The sequence below is a fragment of the Hemicordylus capensis genome, chromosome 10, assembly GCF_027244095.1.
Source record: "Hemicordylus capensis ecotype Gifberg chromosome 10, rHemCap1.1.pri, whole genome shotgun sequence".
Taxonomy (NCBI): Eukaryota; Metazoa; Chordata; class Lepidosauria; order Squamata; family Cordylidae; genus Hemicordylus; species Hemicordylus capensis.
Genome location: NC_069666.1, coordinates 6,092,987 through 6,117,031, shown reverse-complemented (window position 1 = coordinate 6,117,031; position 24,045 = coordinate 6,092,987). Strand labels below are relative to the sequence as shown.

Here is a 24,045-nt window from a genome sequence, read left to right as displayed (position 1 = left end):
AAAGCTAGGATTGGAAGAGCTAGAAGGATTGGAAGAGCAAGACCAAAGCTAGGATTGGAAGAGCTAGAAGCACACCAGCAGGCTTGACAGACAGAGCTGTTAACCCGAATCTCCTCCGGAAGAGAGTGTGTGCCGAACTTACCCAGAAGTCCATTCAAGATCCTTGGAAGCACTCCACACACAAATCAGGCTTTGTCTCCCGATTCTAGCTTATCTCGGTGTAGAGCACCCCAGACAACCTCATCAAGTGGGCAGCAACCTTTGAGAGCAAGCAGTCCTTCAGATATCCAGGGCCCAAACCGTTAAGGGCTATTATTCATGAAGAGGGAAAGGTACAGGCCCAAGGTTTGAGTTTTCCTCCCTGTGGCCAATAGCATCGGGTGAGAGATTGGGTTTGTGGTACTGGCCCCTGAATCATGTCTTGCCTGTCTCTTGACACATAGAACAACGACTGAATATTTATGAAGCTTGAGCTATAAGTTGATTAAAATTCACCAGAGTGTGTGTTTGTTTTGTTACTTTCCTCTGGTTTTTGATGACATCTCTTGTCTTTCAGGATTCTCCGGGCCACAATGTGGTATCCTATATATTATTCACAGACGATTGTGATAGCATATTTCTTTTTCAATGGGATGCTACTGGTCCTGCAATTTCTGCATCTCTACTGGGGCTACTTAATTTTCAGGATTCTGCGGAAATTCATTTTCATCAAGGTAAGGAACTCCAGGCTCTGGCCAGAAGATTGGGGGTGGTTTTGCCTGTGCGTCCTTTGATGGCACAGTCCATTGAGGCATTCCCAATGCATGTGATTGACCAAGCACCACCAGAATTCCCAGGCTGGGTCCCCAGAGGTGGCTGGACTGCAACTCCCACCTTCCTTTTCCCCATTTTTGACATCTCCAAATGTGGTGAAGAAAATAGGCCACCATCTTTGGAGCACCTCGCTTCTATGGGAGAAAGTAAAGTGGTGGCGGGTGGGGGGGACTCCTGAGAACAGTGGCTGGCATGTAGAGCAAGGATGCGCCCGAGTAGCCCTTGGGGACATATTTTCAGGTGGCCCAGAGGGCTTCCTGGGAGAGGGAAGGAGGTCAAAGATTGCTGCTTCCCACTGCAACACTGCATCTAGTTGGGACATTTTGTAAGCTGGTCTTGACCTTTAAAGAGCTACATGGCTTGGGGCCGGAGTACCTGTCGGACCACATTCGTCCATATGAACCTGCCAGGGCCCTCCATTCATCATCTCAGGCCCTGCTCATGGCCCCACCACTAACAGAGATCCAGTTGGCAGGGGGACTATAGACATGGCCTTTTCAGCTGTGGCCCCTCGGTTTTGGAACACCCTCCCTGAAGAGCTTCGCCATGCTTCCTCCCTCAGTGTTTTTTTAAAAGACAATAACTAAAAACACATCTTTTAAAAGAGGCTTTTTAATGCCCCTTCTGTGGTTATATCTGGTAGGTTCTTGAGTTCTTAGTTTTTATAATCCTCAATTTTTAGCTTAAAAAAAAAATTAAATCTGCAATTTAATACTGATTGTGGTTTTTAACCTGACTTTTAACTGATCCATTTGGTTGATTTTATTGTATATTGTATCTATTTTATTGTCGTGAGCCCCCCTGAGCAGTCGTGTACTGGAGGGGTGGGGTATAAATATAATAAATAAATCAATAAAGGCTGACTGCTCTCTCGCTGCACTGGTGCATCCTTACTCTGTATGTCAGTCACTGACAGGGTGAGGCCAACATCTAATCCAAGGGGATCATTAAGGGGTGACCCATGAGGCACGGACCCTCTTGAATGGCTCAGAGCCTCAGATCTCATCAGCCACCTCCTTCCTCCATTACCTCTTCCAGAAAAGAAGAACAGCAGTGGAGGCACCAGAAACCCCAGCCTCTCTTAGCTCTCTTACCACTTCCACCTTCATGATTGATTGATTGATTAAGTGCCGTCAAGTCGGTGTCAACTCTTAGCGACCACATAGATCAGGCCTGCTCAATCTAGGCCCCGCCCCTGCTGTTTTGGACTACAACTCCCATACTCCCCAGCCACAGTGGCCAATAGCCAAGGATTGTGGGAGTTGTAGGCCAACATCTGCAGGAGGGCCGAAGTTGAGCAGCCCTGACATAGATAGATTCTCTCCAGATGATCTGTCTCCAACTTGGCCTTTCAGGTCTCTCAGTGGTACATTCATTGCTGTCATAATCAAGTCCATCCACCTTGCTGCTGGTCATCCTCTTCTTCTCTTTCCTTCAGCTTTCCCCAGCATTATGGACTTCTCAAGGGAGCTTCGCATAATGTGTCTGAAGTCCGATAGTTTGAGCCTGGTCATTTGTGCCTTGAGTGAAAATTTTGGATTGATTTGTTCTATGATCCATTTGTTTGTTTTCCTGGCTGTCCATGGTCTCCTCAAAAGTCTTCTGCAGCACCAAAGTTCAAAAGTGTCAATACTTTTTGTATCCTGCTTCTTCGAAGTCCAGCTTTCGCATCCATAGTGTGTCACGGGGAAAAACATTGTCCGAACGATTCTAATCTTTGTAGGTATAGACACATCACTGCATCTAATATCCTTTCCTTCATTTCAAGCCTACCAAGTGCTAGTCTGCGGTGTATTTCTTGACTGCTAGATCCTTTGCTATTGTTGGTCAATCCTAAAAGGCAGCATCTACCTACCACTTCAATGTCTTCATTATAAATTCTGAGGCTGGTTGCTGTGCCCATTATCATTAGTTTAGTCTTCTTGACATTTAGTTGTAGTCCCATTTTTTCACTATGCTCCTTGGCTTTCATTACTAGAGCTTGCAGATCATTTGCATTTTCAGCTTTCAGAGTGGTGTCATCAGCATAGTGCAGGTTATTGATGTTTCTTCCTCCAACTTTAAAACAACACTCATCCTCTTCCAATCCAGCTTCTTTCAGTATATGTTCAGCATATAAGTTGAATAAATAAGGAGAAAGTATACGGCCTTGTCTACTCCTTTGTTGATCTGGAACCAGTCTGTTTCACCATGTTCTGTCTGGACTGTGGCTTCCTATCCTGTGTATAGGTTTCTCATGAGATGTTCTGGGATGCCCATTTTCCTAAGGAGATTCCACAACTTGACATGGTTGACACAACTGAACACTTTTCTGTAGTCAATAAAGCACATATTGACATCTTTTTGATATTCTTTGGCTTTCTCAATTGTTCAGTATGCTTCAGCAATAATGTTTCCTGTTCCTCGGCCTTTTCTGAAACCCTGACTGATTCTTCTTCTGTTGCCTGCCATATTTCTGTAGCTATTCCATCAATTCCTGTAGCCTTCCGACTTGATAATGACTGGAGTGCTGATCTAACTTCATCTTCCTGTACTAGAGGTTCTTGCAAGTAGGGAATATCTGCTAGGGTATCTCAGATGTTGACGTCCCCGCTGTATAGATTTTCAGTATACTCCTTCCATCTCTGTGTGATCTTCTCTGAATCAGTTACTATCTGTCCTTTGGCATCCCTTAACATACCAATTTGAGGTTGGAACCTCCTTCTGAGTTCAGAGATCTTTTGGAATCTTGCCTTGTTTTTCCATGTCTGTTTCCATCCTCAAGGTCTTTACAGATGCCATTGTAGTTCTGCTCCTTGTCTCTTCTAACAGCTTACTGAAATTCCCTATTAAGTTCCTTCCTGAGGTCTTTATCTTTCTTGATTTTGGCTTCTCTCCTCTTCTTGGCAATTTCCACCGTCTGTCCTGACATCCATTTTGCTTTCTTCTGTTTCTTGATGTTTGGCAGTCTCTTTTCACATTTGTCCTTAACAATTTCATTCCACTGTTCTTATGGTTCCCTATCAATTAGGTTCAGAACTTCAAAGAGGTTCCTTATGTTCTCCTTGAAAATGGTGGTAACATTCTCAAGATCATATCGTGGAAATGAGTGTTGTTTTTCTGCATTAGCTTGACTTGGAACTTGCACATGAGTAGTTCGTGATCTGTTCCACAATCGGCCCCTGGCCACGACTTTGCTGTTATAACTGATCTCTTCCATCTACTTGCACCAATAATGTAATTAATTTGATTTCTGTGTACTCCCATCTGGTGATGTCCATGTGTATAGACACTGCTTTGGTTGTTTGAAGAATGTGTTAGCAATGAAGAGATCATTGGATTGGCAGAAACTAATAAGTCATTCTCCTGCTTCATTTCTGTTTCCTAGGCCATACAGTCTGACTGTGTTTTCCTCCTTACCATTTCCAGCTTTGGCATTCCAGTCTCCAATCACCAACAGCACATATTGCTAGCATGTTCTGTCAATTTCAGACTGAACTTCAGAATAAAATTAATCAACTTCTCTTCTGCATCAGTCGTTGGGGCATAGATGTGAAAAACTGTCATGTTTAAGGGTTGCCCACAAAATTTAATTGATATTGGTCGGTCACTGACCACATTGTACCCAAGTCCTGGTTTGGAAGGATTGCTATATCCTTTCTCACTATGAAAGCAACACCATTCCTTCTTTGTTTTTCATGCCCTGTGTAGTAAACGGTATGATTTTCTAACTTAAGGTGTCCAATTCCATTCCATTTTAACTCGCTGATGCCCAAGATGTCAATCTGTCGCCGATTCATTTCACCTTTCACTGTGTTGAGCTTTCCCATCCTCATGCTTCTTACGTTCCACGTTCCCACTGTAATTCTGTCTTTGTAGCACTGGATTTTCTATTCCCGCATGGCAACATCAGCCACTAGACATCCAAAAGGCTTTAGCCTAACCGTGGCATAAACACCATCAGCACTCTGAGAGATCCTCAGCTCTTCCTCAGTAGCATGTGGAGTACCATCTGACCTGAGTGGCCCATCATCCGGCACTACATCGACAATCATTCTATCTTTTCTATCCATGTGGTTTTCTTGGTAAAATGCAGGAATGGTTTACCATTGCCTTCTCCCACGCAGTACGAAATGATGCCTTTGTCGTGGTCACTAAAGTGGCCATCCTTCCTATAGCATTGCTTCCCAATATAGGTGCCTGCTTGCTTTAGCTGGGCAGCTGGGGTGACCTTCATGCCTTGGGTGTCCCTTCTGGGAGTATACCTCCTGGCGTACTTCACTCATCCCTCCCAGGAACACACACACCCCCGGCCACCACAATAAGACAGCATAGCAGGACTCGGCGGGCAGGGAGGTCCACCTTCATACTGTGCTGTATTACAATATTATAGACTTTTTAAAATATACATTTTGGGGGTGGGTGGGTGTATAAATTGCATTTAATTATCCAAGGGGTGTTGTGAGTCTGGGCTCCAGATCTGTGAAGTGCGTAGCAATGCCCCTGATCCAATCCCTGCCCCCAGTAACCCCAGTCAATGCGAATCAAGCCCCTTCCTATCCATTTGGCCACCTCATCTTACATTACTTGCCCCTCATTACTTGGTCACTCTGGGGTGTGATGGAATATTGCAGTCCGTCTTTAATATAGTAGATTGACAGGATTACAAGATCCGTCTGTCCTGATAAAATGAATGTAGAATACACCGTCGTTCTGCAGTACAGTATCCTAATGGCGTGGTTCTGTACAGAAGCGAGAATGCCACTGCTCCTTTGCAGGCTGGGACTACTCCGGCAGTGGCAAATGTGGCAGTGGAAAGAGACTGCGTCTCCCAAGCTGATGCTGAAATGAACCTGTTTGACAGGCAGTGTCATTGCCAGGGCGGGTGTGTGTGTGTCTGTGTGTATATTTATTTCACTCCCTCCCCTTCCCACCCATGCAAATTGTTTTTTCAAAAGCATGCCAATAAGATGGCCTCATCTTAGTAAGATTTTGTCCCCATGCCGAAGAGAAAGGGAATCCATTTTAAAAACCAGGTTGTTTTTATAAGCTTTTATTTTTTTAAATAATAATAATAAAATATCAACCACCACTGACTGCTGGAGCAATTAAGGGTTACGTTACACATTAGTTTGGCCCTAATATTATAAATTGTAAACAGTTTGGATTGGGACCAGGGTCTATCGAGAGGTGGTATTTCACCCCTTCCCACCATGGCTGCTACTATTTACATTTACTTTTTAAGTGTAAATAATCTATAATTTTTAAGTCTAGAAAATTAAAGGGTTCACATGACCGTAAACTGGGTAGGACAAGAATCCTACCCAGCTTTGGGAGATGTGCATGCTCCCAGTCACTGGTGGAGGAAGCCAGCTGGCGGCCCATGTTCCTCCCATCCCACTGATGGCCCCCCCCCGCCACCCCCCGGGTGGCTTCGCTCCCAAATGGGGCCACACAGCCCCGTTTGAGAGAAAATACCGGCCAGCGCTGCATTTACAGAGTTGTTTTCAGGGCAGGCTTCTTCCACAAAATCTTGACCTGGGCTTAAGAATTAGGGCTGCAAATTATACCTTTATGCAATGCTTGAATTACAGGTGTTGGAGCAGACATAGAGGGAGGCAGAACCAGTGTTCCCTGTAACAGAGATTCCCAGATCTTGTTGACTACAACTCCCATTGTCCCCAGACAAAGCCCATTGCAGCTGCGGATTATGGGAATTCTACTCAACAACATCTGGGAATCTTTGTTACAGGCAGAGGCACTCTCACCCCTAGACTTGGGTGCTGGTCCAGGGTGTCCACAGACCCAGGGCCCCCCAAATCCTCTTTAGTCTGTCCTGGGTGGTGTGGTTGTCTAGTGAGGCATGATGATACTTAATTTGCGGGGGCGGGGGGGAGCCTCCAAAGGCCTTTAGGTCCAGGCTCCAAAATTACCTAGATGCCCCTCTGGTTGGTTACAGGGACCACTGGACGGGACCTTTTTTTGTAATGGCCTCCTTTGCTACTGTTTTTAGAAGGTTTCAGGGGGCATGTTTGGTTAAAACTGGGAGGAGGGAGGGAGAGAGATGAGGCTTGCTGATTTAAGGGAGTTGTATATCTGTGTAAGGCCAGCTTACTGGTTGAACTTCAAGTTCTGAACGTAAACCTTCCAAAATCGAACTTCTCACCAGTCATTTTGAATGCAAGTCCCTCCTCCCCCCGCCCCAGAGAAGCCTCTGTTTGCACTGTGATTTCTTTTTGGGTTAGGTCAGAGAATTGTAATGTGGATTATTTAAACCCACCCCCCCTTTTCTGGCTGCCATCTTGATGTCCGAGGATTTGTGTTGCTAAGAAACAACGTTTTGTTTCTTCCATAACGACTCAGTCCTGGAGTTACAGTACCCTCTTGGTTCTGGCTTCCAGCACTGCTGAAACATGTGCATGGCTGTAATGTCCAAACACAGGGTGGATATTTTAGGGAAAAGCTTTAAAACATATGGAGAAGCCGGGATGTGAAAGGAGATGCTGATTGGAAGGACCTTGCCAAGGGGAATCCACTGAGATTCAATGTTTTGTTTCCAGAACTGAATGAATTAGTGCAAAGGACAGTGTTATGTGTCAATGCTACCCAAGAGAATTTAAGGCAGAAAGCGTTATTAAACCTTTCTTGAAGGATACTACTGTGGCAAAGATGTGAAGCACTCCCACAGGGGTTGGGTTGACTTGAACCTCATGCAAATATCTTCCAGCCAGGTTCTGGGTCCAACAACATCTGACAGGGGTCTGGCTACCGTCAAAAATATCATTGACAAGTTTAGCTCCCCTATTCCACTTTAGGGTGTCTAGTGGAATTTATGTTGAGTCATCCCTGGGCATTGGGCAGCATTGTTGACAGAATGGAGCCCTGAGGGACTCCATATAACAGCTCCAGTTTTGAGGAGCAACTGTCACCAAGCTCCACCATCTGGAATCTACCCAAGTGATAGGAGCGGAACTACTGCAAAACAGTTCCTCCTATCCCCAACTCCCCCAGGTGATCCAGAAGGATACCATGGTCAATGGTATTGAGCACTGCCAAGAGATCCAAAAGAACCAGCAGAGTCACACTCTCTCTGTCAATTCCCTGGTAAAGGTCTTCCATCAGGCCGACCAAGGCTGTCTCAACCCCCATAGCCAGCTCTAAAGCCAGTTTGAAATGGGTCTAGAGAATCAGTTTTATCCAAAACTGCCTGGAGCTGGTTGGCCACCACCCTCTCAATCACCTTGCCCAACCAAGGGAGATTGGAAACTGGTCTATAACCATCCATCTCTAAGGGGTCCAGGGAAGGCTTCTTAAGAAGAGGTCTAACCATTGCACCCTACCCTCCCTCACTGACCTCCAACAATCTCCCTGCTAGATAGAAGCAGCCAAGTTGGGCAAGGATCCAGAGAACAAGTGGTAGGCCACACCGCCCCAAGCAGCTTGTCCACATCCTCAGGAGTCACAGATTGAAACTGATCCAATCTAATACTGCAAGAGGTATTGCTGGACACCACCTTCATAGACCCTGTAAAAGTAGTGGAGTCCAAGTCGGCCTGAATACAGGAGATTTTGTCCTAATAGGTCCACCATCTATAGGAGCCCTTGATAGCCCTGTCCTCCATGAATTTGTCTAAGCCCCACTTAAAGGCAAGTGGTCTTCACCATAACCCATGGCACAGAATTCCATAGATTAGTCATGCATTGTGTCATTATTGTCGTATTCTCAAAGCTCACATTGTTCTTTGCCTCAGACAGACTTGAGCTGCCACAGGCCTGAAACCCTAAAACCAGTTCCAAGTAGAGCCTTGACTCCCTTCAGACTAAAAAGGGGCTTGTTTCCCACCCCCGCTGCCCATTTAGGGCCTTCTCCGTTGCCCACTCACTTCCTTTCGCAAACCTGCTCAGACAGTGGGGAAATAGCTGGGAGTTGTAGTCAACCTCCAGGAACCCCGGTTAGAGGGAACACCACCCTCTGTGTCCCTCCCTGCCCCTGAGGTGACCATCACACCCTGCCTCACGGAAGGTCCGCCCCATCATTCAGTCACACCAGTGGGTTATCACTGAGGTTGCAGAATCTCCATTGGGGTGTCCCCACCTTGCTCTTCTTTGAAGCCAGAGTTTTGCTTCCTGGTTTGCCTTACCTCCAGAGCCTTCGGGACACAGACGCTGTCTGTCTGTGAGCAGGCTAACCACAATTTCTCTGCAGCCTCAGCATCTTTGAGAGGGCTCCTGGCCAAGGGGCGTCGTCTTCCATTCTTGTGTTTTTGTGAACGATTAAAATGTTGCTAACGCATCATGAGAAGTATCTCAGAGAGAGTGAGAAAAGTCCCAGGGGCCCAAATTTGCAGTTGATGATATGCTGATAGCTCTTCGTTTCAGCTATTATATTTGGCAGTGCATCTCTCCCTCTCTCCTCCTTGGGCTAGAAACTTGTTTTTAAAAGAACAAACCTTCCTTTTCCTCAACAGCACACCTGAGGCATGTCTGCACCTGGCACTTACTCCAGTTTCAGGCTTGTTGGATTAATTTGGTTGGGAACCACTTAAAGAAACTTGGGAATTGAAGTCCTACAAAGAAGCGAGCAGTCTCTTGGGAAGAATCTGTGCCTTCATGAAACTGTCAAAGTGTCGCTGTCATAGTAGTAGCAGTTGCAGTTGTTGTTATTGTTGTTCCAGAGCTCCTTTTGGAAGTCTGTGGCTGCTCCCTAGATCTCAGAACCATTTAAATGTATAGCATTAGACAGCTGATCTTTACAAGAATAATCATAGGGACATTGGAAGCTGCCATATACTGAGTCAGACCCTTGGTCTATCTAGCTCAGTATAGTTCACACAGACTGGCAGTGGCTTCTCCAAGGTTGCAAGCAGGAGTCTCTCCCTCCCTCCAAAGATAGGACTATCTTGGAGCTGCCAGGGAGGGAACTTGGAACCTTCTACATGCAAGCAGGCAGGTGCTTTCCCCAGAGTGGCCCCATCCTCTAAGGCTGGCTACCACAAGACCAGCTTTACTCCCCACCTCTGGCAAGATAGGCTGCAATCATGATCATTTGTCTGGATATCGGAAGCGGCCTTATGTGGCACTGGTTCTCCTAGCTTAGGGACGTAGGAACATAGGAAGCTGCCAGATACCGAGTCAGACCATTGGTCTATCTAGCTCAGTATTGTCTTCACAGACTGGCAGCAGCTTCTTCAAGGTTGCAGGCAGGAATTTCTCTCAGCCCTATCTTGGAGGTGCCAGGGAGAACTTGGAACCTTGGTCCTCATCTTGTAGAGGTGCACTTACTCCTGGACTTCTGGGCCGAAATCCCGGGTCTCCACACACCCTGGTGGGGAGCCCAAATCCTCTTTAGTCTGTCCCGGGTAGCGTGGTTGCCGTGCTGTGCCGTGCTGCCAAGTGTGACTGACACCTCTGCTTTAGAGACAGAGTGGGGCGTGGGGAAAGAAATTTGTGGCATGGGAATATATTACATCGTGTGTTGAAATGTTTCTGCTAATGCTTATTTGCATAAATAGACCTGTTTTATATTCTTGCATTCTTGCGAGTTCAGTTGCGATGCATGCCCTCAAGAACCCTTGAGTGTTAAAAATTCTGCATGTGTCACAGGGTGTGTGTAGGGGGATGGTGCTTAACTTGCAGCACATGGTGGGACAAGGGCGGAGCTCCAAAAGCCTTCAGGTCCAGGCTCCAAAATTACCTAGGTGCACTTCTGCCTAGGGATGTGCACGGAACCAGGTGGGGGTGGTTCGATGGCGGGGGGCAGGATACTGCTTTAAGAGCGGGGGACTTTAGAAAAAAGGAGCACCAGTGGGGGAAGAGTGGAGGGAGGGGCAGATGTACCCTCCCCCACTCTTAAAGCAGTACCCCCTGCCATCGAACCAGCTGAACCGGCCGCCGTTTGAACCACTCCGGAGGCCCATAAAGGGCCTCTGAACTGGTTCCGTGCACATCCCTACTTCAGTCATCTTGGTGGGAAAGTGAATGCTGGTGCATCGGTGGCTTTTCTGCACGATCTCAGTCACCAAAGTGATAAGTAGCAGGCACTAACTCACCGAGGAGGGGAGGGGGGAAACCGGGAAGGGAACACCTTCCAATCAGGGTGTCCCTTTTGTGAGGCGAGGTGAGGCAATCGCATTACTTATTACAAATCGCAGGGTGGCAGCCCAGATGCTCCTTGCTGTTGCTGGTGGAGCTGCTCCGTGGGACCAATCTGACCCTGGCAAGCTTTGCAAAGAACGTCTCTGCTTGCCCTCCTTGCAAAGCTTGCAAGAAACACAAGGAGAGGAGGAAGCTGCTGCCCCCCCCCCTCCCTAAGCCCTTGCTCCACTTTCAAAGGTTGCCGGGATTGGCTTTGCAAGGGGGCTGGCCCCCAGCTGGATGTACAGAAAGGCCATATTTTGTACCTCACTTCAGGCATCGCTGGTGTGTTTCCAAGACTATGGGAAACACCTCTATCGGGCAGCCGTGATATAGGAAAGATGCTGAAAGGATCTCTCAGACTGCGCGGGAGGAGGCAATGGTCAACCCCGCCTGTATTCTACCAAAGACAACCCCAGGGCTCTGTGGGCGCCAGGAGTCGACACTGACTCAGCGGCACAACTTTACCTTTATTAGGCATTGCAGTCCCTAGGGCCACCCTTGTGTTCGTATATTGTAGGTTGGTCATTTTATAGCCGGTTCCCCTTTCCAGGTGCTCAAGAGTCCTCTCCCAGCCTGGGCTAAAACGGACAATGATGAGGTAAGCCGCTCTGGTGTCTGCATGCTCTCTCCAGACTTGGTGTGTCAGTCTGTGAGACCTTTTGCTTGATGTCTTGTGGAATCAATCGGTACTTCCAAGCCAAGTGGTTGACAAAATGGCCACTTCCAAATCAAACTCTTGATTTGTCCCCTAAATTCATTCTGCAAATGGGATATGTTGATGATTCTCTTGAGATCTGTACAAATCATGTTTCCTGGCAACCATCTTTTCCTCTCAGCCTCTTGCCCCCCTGGATAGAACCAACCCCAACAGCCTCTCAAAAGGTGGATGTTTGTCTGTTGTTGTTAGCCAGTCGAGTCTACACAAAGACTTAACTGGCTAAATTACCATAGTCTTGACCAATAGGAAACTTGATCACTCCAGAGATTGGGGGTGGGGTGGGATTATTCACACTGGGACAGCTGCTGATTGTTTGACTTGTGGTTTCCTTTACCTTTCTGCTGATTTGGGACATGCCCATGCTGATTCGAGAAATTCCTCCAGACACTTCCATTGTGTGCTCTGTTTAGTAGGCCAACCTTTGGATCAAGTTCTCATTAAGAAATTGAATGGTGCTGCTTAGTGAGATCAGTCATATATCTAGATCTTTGCTAAACCCAAACCTTTGGATCTAGCTAGGTCAGTTCAGTCTTCACAAATGACAAGTTCCGATTCTGTTCCGTAGCACAAAAGTCATGAACATCTCAATGTGCTATGTTTCAAGTTTTCACTAAGTTAACTGGGAGCAAGCAACTGGTTGTCTTCATCTTCTGAACCAAGAGTTGTTGAAAGTGTCTCTTTTTTTAAAAAAACGAACTATACTGTCAGCTGCCAGCAAGCTAGTCCCGGGACACTGTTGTGTCCACAACTGTCTTGTGAATCTGGAGATTCTAGTAAGCATCACTGTGACGTTTAGGTCCCCCCACAAGTGGAGTTTCCACATCCAGGGGTTTGGGGCCCCTGCCTGGATATATCAGACAGCAAAGAATCAGTCAGGCACTATTATCAATGCAATAACTCCAGTATCTTTTATTCAGAGTAGCCTTGTCATGTCCCCCGAAATTTAGGTAGGCCCCGGACTTTGCCTCCTTCGCCAGCTGCTAAATTCCACCTGGATTTACCCGGATTTCAAATGCGCTGCCCGGTTTGCCCAGATTTTACTCTGGATCCAATCACATGGGAGGGCAGGGAAGGAGGGGGAAGGAAGGAAGGCTCTGCAGCTGTGCCTCCTGCCATTGGCTCTGCAGTTTCTCTGCCGCCGTTGGTTTGTTTTATTGTTCTCAGCCACTTAGAAATTTGGGTAGTGGCAGCATACAAATCTGCCAAACAAATAAGTAAATAATGCAAATTAGTTGCTGCACAATTTGCACAATATGCAAATTAGGCCACTTGGATTTGAGACGCTTGAATATGGCAACCCTAATTCAGAGCCACGACAATCCCTGCTCAACCCCCCACCCTATTTGTCTTCGGGGGGTGCATTTGGCTTCCTCTTGGCCCCGGGGAGGATTACTTCATAGAGATCAAAGCGCAGGAGATGAATTCCTGAAAGTTATGTAGGAACATAGGAGGCTGCCTCCATACCAAGTCAGACCATTGGTTCATCTAGCTCAGCATTGTCTGCACAGACTGGCATCAGCTTCCCCAAGTTTCAGGTGGGATACTTTCCCAGTTCTACCTGGAGATGCCGCCAGGGATTAAACCCGGGACCTGCATGCAAGCAGATGCTCTACCACTGAGCTATAGCCCCATCCCTGAGGATCATGAATCGTGGAAAGATTATGGCTAGGTGAACAAATCTGTGGCTTTGCTAACTATAGCATCAAGCAGAGAAAGCATCCATCTCGCTCTCCTTGGTAAGACCAGAAAACTAAACGAAGAACAAAGGGCAGAGTTGCTTATTTTGGATTGGCTGACAGAGAGGAAGCCCTTTGTTTCTGGGTAATCCTATAGCATATAGTTTAAAAGCTCTAGCCTGTGGCATAGGCCTGTGGCTAGTAATCCATGACTATTAACCTCTGCTAACTGGGCAAAAGGCACCAGTTATCTTTATTGAGCAGGAGGAGAGTAACTGGCCCTATCCACCCCCAGCACAGTACCTCCAGCGATTGTTGCTGGCGCCTATCTTATGGTTTCTTTTTAGACTATGAGCCCTTTGGGGACAGGGATCCATCTTATTTATTTATTTGTTATTTCTCTCTGTAAAATCGCTTTGGAACCTTTTGTTGAAAAGCGGTATATAAATATTTTGTTGTTGTTGTACTAACGGGCGAATGCATCACAACATAACTGTCTAGTCTGCATGCATTCTAAGCCCATGATGCCCTTGTGGCAACGCAACAGCTTCTCTAGTAAAAATGATATTTTAACAACCCACTTAATGCATCCCATCCAACTTTGGAGCAGCTTTGTGACTTCTTTGCAGACAGGGAGTGATGCTGTTTCTTCTTGGCCAGTCAAAGATCCCAGTGAGTAGGGCTCTTCTACACAGTGTGAGAATTTCTCCTTTTCCAGGCAAAGTTCTTGTCTTGTGTACAAAAAGACCTCTTCTGGAGTAGGACCAGCAGCAAATTCCACCGTTTAACTGCATATTGTGTAAAGAAGTACTGCCTGTCCTGAATCTCGCAGCATTTAGCTTCAACGGATGACCTCAGGTTCTACTATTATGGCAAAGAAAGGAAAATCTCTCTCTATCCTCTTGATCCACACTATGCATAATTCTAGACACTTCTATGGTGCCCTCCCTTATCTTCCTTCTTTCTAAACGAAAAAGGTCCCCCTACATTGTAGTCTTTATTCATAGGGGAGTCGCTCCAACCCCACAATTGTTTTGGTTGGCTTTTTCTGCACCTTTTTCTAGATCTACAATATCCTACAATATCTCTACAATCCAATATCCAGGATTCCAACATGCCTGCCTGACGACAAGCTCATTCTGAAATGGTTGTTTCTCACCAATGCACCATAACAACACCACAAGCTGATCATACCCGTTCCAACCATTTCTTTTCTCGCAGCCTGCATTAGCTTGGCATCCAGCACAAGCGTTCCTCTTTCTAGAAGCTAAACAAACATCAATCAAGAGAGAGATTCCATTTCCTGTCTGCAGGTTTCTCTTTAGCCTCCCTGCATATACATAAAGCAACCCGCTATGCAGTAGAAATGGACTCGGGGATTTCCATGCAGTATCAATGTCGTGGCACTTTCAGGGATAATTGTGGCTTCTTTGCATTGCAATCCACACCCTTGAAGATGGGTCAGACGGTGTTATTTGGGAAATCCCCAAACACCAATAAGTACAGCCGTGATCAGAGTTTCACAGTTGTAAGTTTGTCTCCAGTCCAGTAGGGTCTGCAGAGAACAGCATAGTCAAAGCAGGCCACTGGTCAAGTTCTGGCAAAGCAAGAGAAGTCTATTAGCATCTTCTTCGATTGAGCAAAACTCAGAACAGTTCTTGTATAGGGCCAGCAGGGACCTTATTAGTTTCCTGCTAATCCTCCAGGAGGCTTGACAGACAGGGCTGTTAGCCCGAATCTCCTCCGGAAGAGAGTGTGTGTGTTCACACACCAGCCAAACATACCCCGAAGTCCATTCGAGGTCCTTGGAAGCACTCCACACACAAATCGGGCTTTGTCTTCCAAATCCTAGCTTATCTTGATGTATTTCCGGGTTTTAAAAATGCTGGTTTTAAGCTCCTTTTTCTGAAAAAGCCGGAGCAAATAGAGAGAAGCACTGCTGTAGGATCATTAGCATGATAAGAGGGATGCTCTCCTTAGAAATGCAGATATTGCTCTTTAGAAAGCTCTCTCCCCCCCCCCGCCCCCATTGGCTAGAAGGAAAACATGGAGGTATGCCGTGTGAAGTTGCATCAAAACCGAGAGCAGAGGGGAGGGGCTGCTCTCCTCAATGCCACAAGTGTGATTCGAAGTATCTTTGCTCAACATTTACCCCGCAGAATGAATAGGTTGCCATATTCTGGCTTTCCGGATCCGGGTGCCTAATTTGCAGAATAATTTTTGAGCAGAATAATGACTGCACGTTTTGCTCCATAACTCCGCTTCTACAAGGACTAGAACTTAGCTTCTTTCTTTCTTTCTTTCTTTCTTTCTTTCTTTCTTTCTTTCTTTCTTTCTTTCTTTCTTTCTTTCTTTCCTTCCTTCCTTCCTTCCTTCCTTCCTTCCTTCCTTCCTTCCTTCCAAATCTGGGTGGGCTAAGCAATCTGGGTGAGATGCTTAAAATCTGGAACTTCAGGGGGCATGGCCACTCTAAGCATGAAGCCATGTGCGAATAATTCCCTGGTGCCACCTAATTCTTCCTGGGCTGGCTGGCCGCAATTTCCCTTTCTGCCACTGTCAGGAGGCTGCAATCTGAGAGCAGCCAGCCTTTGTCCTTGCCAGCTGGCCCAGCGGGTATGCCTTCTGGTCTGCTTTGAGACTCTCGGTGCTTTATATAAGCACCTTTTCCTAAAAGCAAGAAGAGCAGTGACTTGCTTTTCCTTCCTGTGCCACAACCACTGAGAGAAGCACAAGTCTGTGGCTGTTTTTAATGGCCTTTATTGCATTTTTGTAGTGGTTATTTTAAAGAAGTATACATGTGCTCCATGGAGTGGAAGGGTGAGATAGCAAGTCTGAAATAAATCAATAAGTTGAAATCAGGGTGGGATGAAAATATTTTAAAAATCGAATATGAAGCAAAGCAGACAACTTTCCTCCTTGCCACTCTGGTCCCTCTGAAGCACTGAACCTGCTGGGCTCCTTTGAGTGCCCAGATGATCTGCAATTACAGCACTCCGTAAAATACACCGAACCTGAGAGAGCGAGCTGTTTTTTGGCTAGGCAAGCATTCATAATGCGAAACCAAGTCTCATAATGAGGAGCCCTTTTGCTCCGCTCTGGGGCTCTCTCCCAGGGTTAACAAAGACTTTTCCAAGCAGCATCAAAATGCTGATTATATGGCCCTTTGTTTTGTTGCCAACAATCGGGGTTATAATTGGACTCCCTCGAGAAGCAGCAGGACGTTCTGACTCAGGCATCACCGCTTGGGGTTTTGACATACCCCTAAAGCCACAGACCCTAGAGTGGTTCAGAAACTTCAACAACTCCACTAGCAGAGTTTACAGAAACTCTGGAGTGCATGATGAATAGTCAATGATGATTTATTTCTTTAGGACAACCATGAGCATTATCTCTGGTCAACTCATTCACTTGATAAGAAGGTCAGCTGTACCACAAAGCGGGGCAAATGTCCCTGGGCCCTTGGAGGAAAGGGCCCTCTGGCTCAGGCGTGGAGCCAGCCAAACAGCAGCCTGTGTCCACCCCTGCCTGGAAGCCCCTCTAGTGACGCCCCACACACATAATGGCATGGGGCATGGCTCTGGCTCCAGAGACCCCCAAGTGAGCTGTCTCGGCCCACGCCCAGGCTCCAAACAGCCCCGAGCGAGCTCTCCCCCATCCATTTCAGGCAGCGTTTGCTGCCTGAAAGCCTTTCCCCCCTTTCTCTTCCTCTAGAGAGGGAGAGAAAGAGAAATAAATGCTGTCAGGTAGCAAGCGCTGCCTGAAATGGACAGGGGAGAACTTGCTCAAGCTCTCCGGAGACCAAGCCACCCACCTCCCTGCGGGCTTCGGCGGCCTTTCCCATTGGCGGCCCAGGTTCTTTGAACCCGTTTGCACAATTATGGCCCTGCCCGTCCTCTGGCTCTTGGCTTTTTGCTTTCCCCTTTCCACGTTTTTGTCCCATTCCAACCTTGCTACACCTCTGGGGCAGTTGCCCACTGCTAAATATAAGAGAATCACCATTTCTAAAGGTGCCAATTTGCTCAGTTAGCAGCACGGAACTTCCCTAGTTCCAGGGGTTCCCAAACTTGGGTCCCCAGGTGCTAGACTACAACTCCCATCAGCCCTGCCACAGTGGCCAAAGGCTGAAGGGGATGATGGGAGTTGTCGTCAAAAGAAATCTGGGGGTGCAAGGTTGGGAGCCTCTAGAATAGTTGGATCCTGGCAAATAAAGGCAGCTAGATCCAGTTATCATTATTAGGCAAGCTTTGGTGATGATGATGATGATCCTATGCTGACTCAGACATCCACTGCTACTCCCCCCAGAGTCCTCACCAGTAAATATATCAATCTTCCATAATTGTTCTGTCAAATCCACAGTTCAGAGGATGCTTCCCAATCTGAGGTTATTCACACAATCCAAAAACACATTCTACCTGAGTTTGGGAGCTGTGTGTGCTCCCAGTTTTTGTGTGGAAATAAGGTAGGAGGAAACGCTACCATCATCTGATATATTTACTGGTATATACCTTGGTTCCACACAACTGAAAATTGGGAGACACCCAGCTCCCAAACCCGGGTAAAACACCATTTTGGATTGTGTGAATGACCTCCTGGGAGTTATTTGCACATGGCTTCATGCTTCGGGGAAAATGTTGAGTGAAGCCACTTGAACTACATTGAGGGAAGCAGCCCCTCCCCTCTGCTCTCGGGTTTTATTTTGAAACAAGTTCACACGGCATGGGTCCGTGTTTTCCTTCTAGCCAAAGGGGTGCGGGGGGAGATCTTCCTAAAGAGCAATATCTGCATTTCTAAAGAGAGCACCCCTCTTATCATGCTAATTATTCTATGTCAGTGCCTCTCCCTCCTTGCTCTGGTGTTTTCAGAAAAAGTAGCTTAAAACCAGCTTTTTTAAAATCCGGAAATACATCAAGATAAGCTAGAATTCGCATCACAAAGCCCGATTTGTGTGTAGTGTGGGTCCAAGGATCTCGAAGGGACTTTGGGGTAAGTTTGGCTGGTGTGTGAACACACACACTCTCTTCCGAAGGAGATTCGGGATAGAAGCCCTGTCCGTAAACCCCCCTGGTAGTATTGTTTAACCCAGCTTCAGACTCGGACTCAACACATCCTAATTTGACCCAATTTTTGGAGAGGGGTTTTGCTTTTCTTTGGTTTTTTGTTTGTTTGTTTTTAAACCCAGGATGCTTTGAGTCACACAGGCTGGTCACTCACATTTCACATAATTCTCCAAAAGCATCTCCTCGTTAACACATCCTCAAGTACTTTGCTCAGTCGCAAGCAACTTCAGCATGTGCTGAACCCAAGATCTGAAAGCAAGCCAGGTTTCTATCAGACCATCTCCTCCCTTTATGCACAGCATGCAGAGCCTTTTGATTTGTGGAGGATTCTCCCTGGACGTTTCCTGGTGGTAATCATCATGGACCCCAGGAAACATTGTTGCCTTTTGACCGTAATGCAAGTGGGACTCTCTTCTCAGGAAGTACCAGGGCAACTTTGAATGAAACGATACCTCATCAATTGTCCGTGCAGGAAAGGTTGCTTTTCCTTTCCTCTATCTGATGATGTGCCAAGTTTATCTTACAGTATTTACAGTGCGATTTGTTTGTTTGGATACTCTTCTGCACACTACTCTGGAAAATACAAAAGAGAGATTCGCAGGAAGTTTATGTTGCACGGTCGAACTGGGTTTATGCTTTAATTATCCTTTCTAGCCCTACACTGTTTTCATGGGAAATTGATACACAAACAGGGCATATAAGACTGCAACTGGACCAGCTACTACTACAGTGACTTATTTGTACGTATAGGATTAAGTCCTAATGGTGGGCCGCGGACCCAAGAGCCTGGTGGAGGGAAGATTGGTCCTTGTTTTGCAGAACAGATTCAACATAGATGGGGAACTCATTGTTCCCCCACCCAATACACAACAATAAGACATTTTAACCTCCAAACCATATACTGGATTGTGTGGCTGTGAACTGAAATTGTGGGCCTACACACGTGGGATTACATGATTTTTATAACGGAGGTTAATACCCAGCGTTGGGAGCGGTGCCCACTCCCAATTTTTGGTTGTGTGCTAGCAAAACCCTGCTAAATGAGCAAAGAGGCACCTTTTTTTAAAAGCGGTGATTCTCTTTATTTAGCAGGGGGAGAGCAACTGGCCCTATCCATCCCCAGCACAGCATCCCTCCAGTGGCTGTTGCTGGTGTCATGTTTCTTTTTAAAATTGTGAGCCCTTTGGGGAGAGGGAACCTTTCTATCTATCTATCTATCTATCATCTATGTAAACCACTTTGGGAACTTTTGTTAAAAGGAGTATACAAATATTCAAAAAATTAATTAAAATGAAATTAAATAAATTTAGGTTGGAGGTGCAGAGTGATTGTCTGGAAGAGAGGAGCTAGGTAGGACAGACTCATCCTATCCAGTGCTTGTACCCAGCACTTCAACAAGGTAGAAGGAAAAGCCGTCCTCCCCAGCTCCTGTCTCACAGATGATGGTTCCCCCCTTCTCCTAGCTAGATTTTCACTAGGACCAATAATCAGGAGTGTGCACAGCTCCCAAAGTAGCGGGGGGATGACCATTAATGGTCCTGTGAACAGCCCTGCTGTTGGTCAAACTCAGAATCGATGAGGTCATTCATAAAATCAAAAGCTGTGTTCTACCCAGGTTTGGGAGCTGTCTGTGCTCCCAATTTTCGGTTGTGTGGAAGCAAGGTTGGAGGGAAAGCTACCCAGGTTTTCCTTCTTCCTTGCTTCCACACAATCACTTCTGCCCAGGTTTTCCTCTTACCTTGCTTCCACTCAATTAAAAATTGGGAGCACAGACAGCTCCCAAACCCAGGTGGAACACAGTTTTTGACTGTGTGAATGACCTCTGTGTGTTGAATCTTCCATGCAGCCCATTTCGGCATGAATCTTATCTCACCACAACTAATTCTCCCACTGAGGAGTGAGGGAATCACTTCTGCTAAAAGAAAAACAACCTCTTAAATGGTTTCCCCGGCTATTGCCATCTAGCAATCATGTGCATTCTCAACTTCTGATATTCTGTTTTAATCATTTTGATTATTCTATTGACCTTTTCCTTGCTTTCAACTATCTCTGGCATAATGTGCCTTCAACATGCCTGTCCTTAATTTCTGGTACAACCTAACTTGCTGCTTTAGTGGGGAGAACTGGCTAGATGCTTTTTATATTTATCCCAGCCAAATCGCAATGATGGCTTTCCCACCCAGCCATTTTGAGTCCTGTCACAAAGGCCCACTACCCGTATTTACCCGAATAGAAGATGACTCTGAATTTAAGACAACCGCCTTTAAAATAGAGGTAAAATACAGGTTATACCTGTATGTACTCACAAAGAAAAGGGCTTTGAATTTAAGACGACCCCTCGATTTCTAACACCAAAGTACTTAGAAAAAAACCTAGTCTTGGATTCAAGTTAATACAGTATTTAACCATAGCATCTCTTTTGATAATCCAGAATTGCCTATTTCCAACCCTTTTGTATGTTGCACCATCTCCTTTTCTGCTGCTGTTAGCACAAGGCAGTCATTAATAGCATGATTTGGCATCCATTGATGTTTGCTATTTCTTCTTCAATTTCTCCCTAGAATGTGAAAGATGAAAGGAGCGATGAAGAAGAAGAAGTTGACTCCAGTGACGCCGAAGAGGAGTGCAAGAAAAACGGAATCAAGGATGGCTGCGAATCAACCGACCCGCTCCTAAACAACAACAACCATTAGCACATAACCAGCACCGTCTCCCTGTGGTATCACTGATTGCGCCCTTTACCCATCCTACAGTACAGAGCTTAGTGTCAACATCTTAACTGCAGTCCGTGATTGATTTTATTGCCAGTCACTTGAGCTGGAGGAGAGCCCAGTTTTTAAAGAGACTGAAAATAATTTGCTTAACTCAACAAAATGTGCTTAATGGCCCAATTTCTAATATGCTGCAGATTGGCGGACGGCAAATATGACCTTTTCAACTCTTCCGATGCTCGAGAATCCCCGGAAGGTCTTGGAACACCATCTTTTTGAACTTAGCTGCTCATACTTTAATGAGTCCTTTGATGAGTTCTTTGGACACTGATGCCCAGTCTCTAATAATGTTTCGACTCTGTTTGAGAAGTGTGGAGTTAGTGCCGATTCCATTGAGGAGCCAGCTCTGTTTCATGGGAGGGAAGTCCATGCCTCTGGAATTCTTTCAGAAGAATAAGGGTCAACCATGTTGGGCTTGAGTCTTCCTCAGTGGGCTACTTCTTTGGGAACTGGACCTGGCGGAGGTGACCATAGGAAGAGGATCACAGACTAGGTTCTGCCAAAGCTCTCCATACCCTTCGCACCCAGAATGATCTACCTGCAGATGTGGTACTTCGTGGTAGCATCATGAAGCTTAGCTAGAGGCAAAGCTTTGGTGGCTGGGATACAGGCCCAAGGAGGACTTTACAATGCCTGCGCTTGATATAAGGCAGGGATTCTCAACATTGGGTCCCCAGATGTTATTGGACTTCAAATTCTATAATCCCCAACCAAAGGCCACTGGGGCTGGGGATTATGAGCGCTGAAATCCAATAACATCTGAGGACCCAACGTTGTAAATCTCTGGTATAAGGGGTTGCTTAGTGGCCAACAAGGCCTTTGAGTCACTATTTAAAATTTATTTAAAGATAGTGAAGGGTATTGTAGAATCCAGACGAAAGAGTTGTGGTATGCAAGGACAAGACAGTGGAGTCGAATCAGGAATGTTGACGTATCATTTTTCATGTATTATTATTTGAATTATTATTCAAATTATTATTCATATTATTCAGAGAGGCACGTGCAGACTGCTTTTCCGTGCTCTTGCTGCTGGCTGTTTGTTACCTCTGCCTCTACTCCAGGTTTGGGATAAAAGTAACTAAAGCCCCATTCAAAAGCTGGCCGGGATCAGGGAATAGATTAACAAAAAAAAACACCGCAGCAGCGGCGTAGCTACCTTTGGGCGAACGGGTTCAAAGAACCCAGGCTGCCGTCCCTCAGGGGCTGCACCTCGTGGCCCCGACAGGCCCCCCACGTCTGATGTCCGATGCGGGGTGGGGTGAGTTTTAGCCTTAAAGGCTACACCACGCGGCCCCACTTGGGAGCTCGACCACGCCCCCACATCTGATGTCAGGCACGGGGGGCATGGCTAACCGCCCGTGTCTGACATCAGGCGCGGGAGGCAGAGCAAGTGGGGCCGCTGCCACGGCCGGACATGCGCCGCCGCTGGCCTCCCTCCACTAGTGCACCACAGATATAGCCAGCTTTTCCCATTCCTGAAAAGTCAGTGAGAAGTGTCCCCCCCCCCTTCTACTCATCCCTGTCCATATTTTGATCCTGGATTCAGAGGTGTGTGTTTTTAATCGATAAAGTACCCTACAGCGTTCTCTGCATTTTCTCATCCCCGACTCAAGGGCACCACTTTACTTTACCAGGTTCTACTTCAGATCAGGAGGTGACTTCCCTGCACTTCTCCCTGGGACTGGGCTGTTACTTTATAGCCGAGCATCTGCTTTGCAGGCAAAGGGTCCCAGGCCTAATCCATGGCATCTGCCAAGAAGTGCTGGGAAATACCCCTGTCTGTTTGAAACCCTGGAGAGCTGCTGCCATTCAGTGTAGACCATGGGGAGGCATCCTTGGCCCTCCAGATGTTGTTGGACTACAACTCCCACCATCCATAACTACGGTTTATTTATGTTCATGACCATCACAGCTGGGTAGGGGGCATCCAGCCAGGCTCCAAGCTCCCAAGAAGTGGTCATAGGTTGGCCAAAAACAGAGAAAGGAAGAGGGCCGGGAATTCTTGCAATGTGCTAGCTGTGATATGGGCAGGACAGGGTGGGGCAGGCTTTTTCTCTGCCTGTGATACGGTGTTGAGTGCACAGTCCGGGTGGTTCTCCACCATCCTACTCACAGATCGCAGCTAGCAGTGTCCCCCCGGACTCCTGCCACAATTTTGCTGACACATGGCCATTCCTCAGGAGGGCACACAGGGTGGTGGTGCTCGGAGCCTGGCTGGAAGCCCCTCCTACCCAGTTGTCAGGGGAGGAGAGCTGGAATTGCATGAATTGCACTCTTTGCTAAGCAGAGTCCACCCTGGTTTGCATTTGAATGGGAGACCATTCAAATTTGCATTTGAATGGGAGACCACCAGGAGCACTGTTAGATATTCTCCTCAGGGGATGGAGTGGCTCCGGGAAGAGCATCTAGGTTCCAAGTTCCCTCCCTGGCAGCATCTCCAAGATAGGGCTGGGAGAGATTCCTGCCTGCCACCTTGGGGAAGCCGCTGCCAGTCTGGGTAGACAATACTGAGCTAGATTGACCAATGGTCTGACTTAGTATATGGCAGCTTCCTGTGTTCCTAACGGCTAGATGTCATCTGAAATAGATTCCTCAGTCCTGCATATGTACAGTTTACAATGCTGATGTTCTTGTGTGAATGTATGTATATATATTAAAATCTCCAGTATGTCGCTTCTTTCCTGTTCCTTTCAACACAGATCTGAGTACTCTGGGCAGGCCTTATGGCTGGGTAGTCCTTAGTGGCCAATTGCAGGGGTCCTTCCGCTCTCAGCAAAGGATTTGATGCATATATTTCAGCTAGCAGAGGGGGGTCTCGAACTGGGGTCCCCAGATGATGGGACTGGTAGTCCTACAATGGTTGGGGACCCTGGTTTGAGAACTGCTGAGCTACT

At 46.7% G+C, this 24,045-nt stretch overlaps 1 protein-coding gene across 2 annotated transcripts in view; it reads left to right on the top strand.

Moving 5' to 3' along the window:
* Positions 1-23,823, top strand: part of CERS3 (ceramide synthase 3) — a 49,772-nt gene extending 25,949 nt beyond the window's left edge. Inside the window, exons 10-12 of one of the 2 annotated variants that reach the window (XM_053271772.1) lie at positions 557-713; positions 11,480-11,527; positions 20,942-23,823. In XM_053271772.1, coding sequence (XP_053127747.1) covers positions 557-713; positions 11,480-11,527; positions 20,942-21,073 — 337 coding nt within the window. In that variant the 3' untranslated portion in view covers positions 21,074-23,823. The remainder of the gene's footprint in view (positions 1-556; positions 714-11,479; positions 11,528-20,941) is intronic. The other variant, XM_053271773.1, reaches the window with a different exon arrangement.
* The last annotated feature ends 222 nt before the right edge of the window (positions 23,824-24,045 follow it).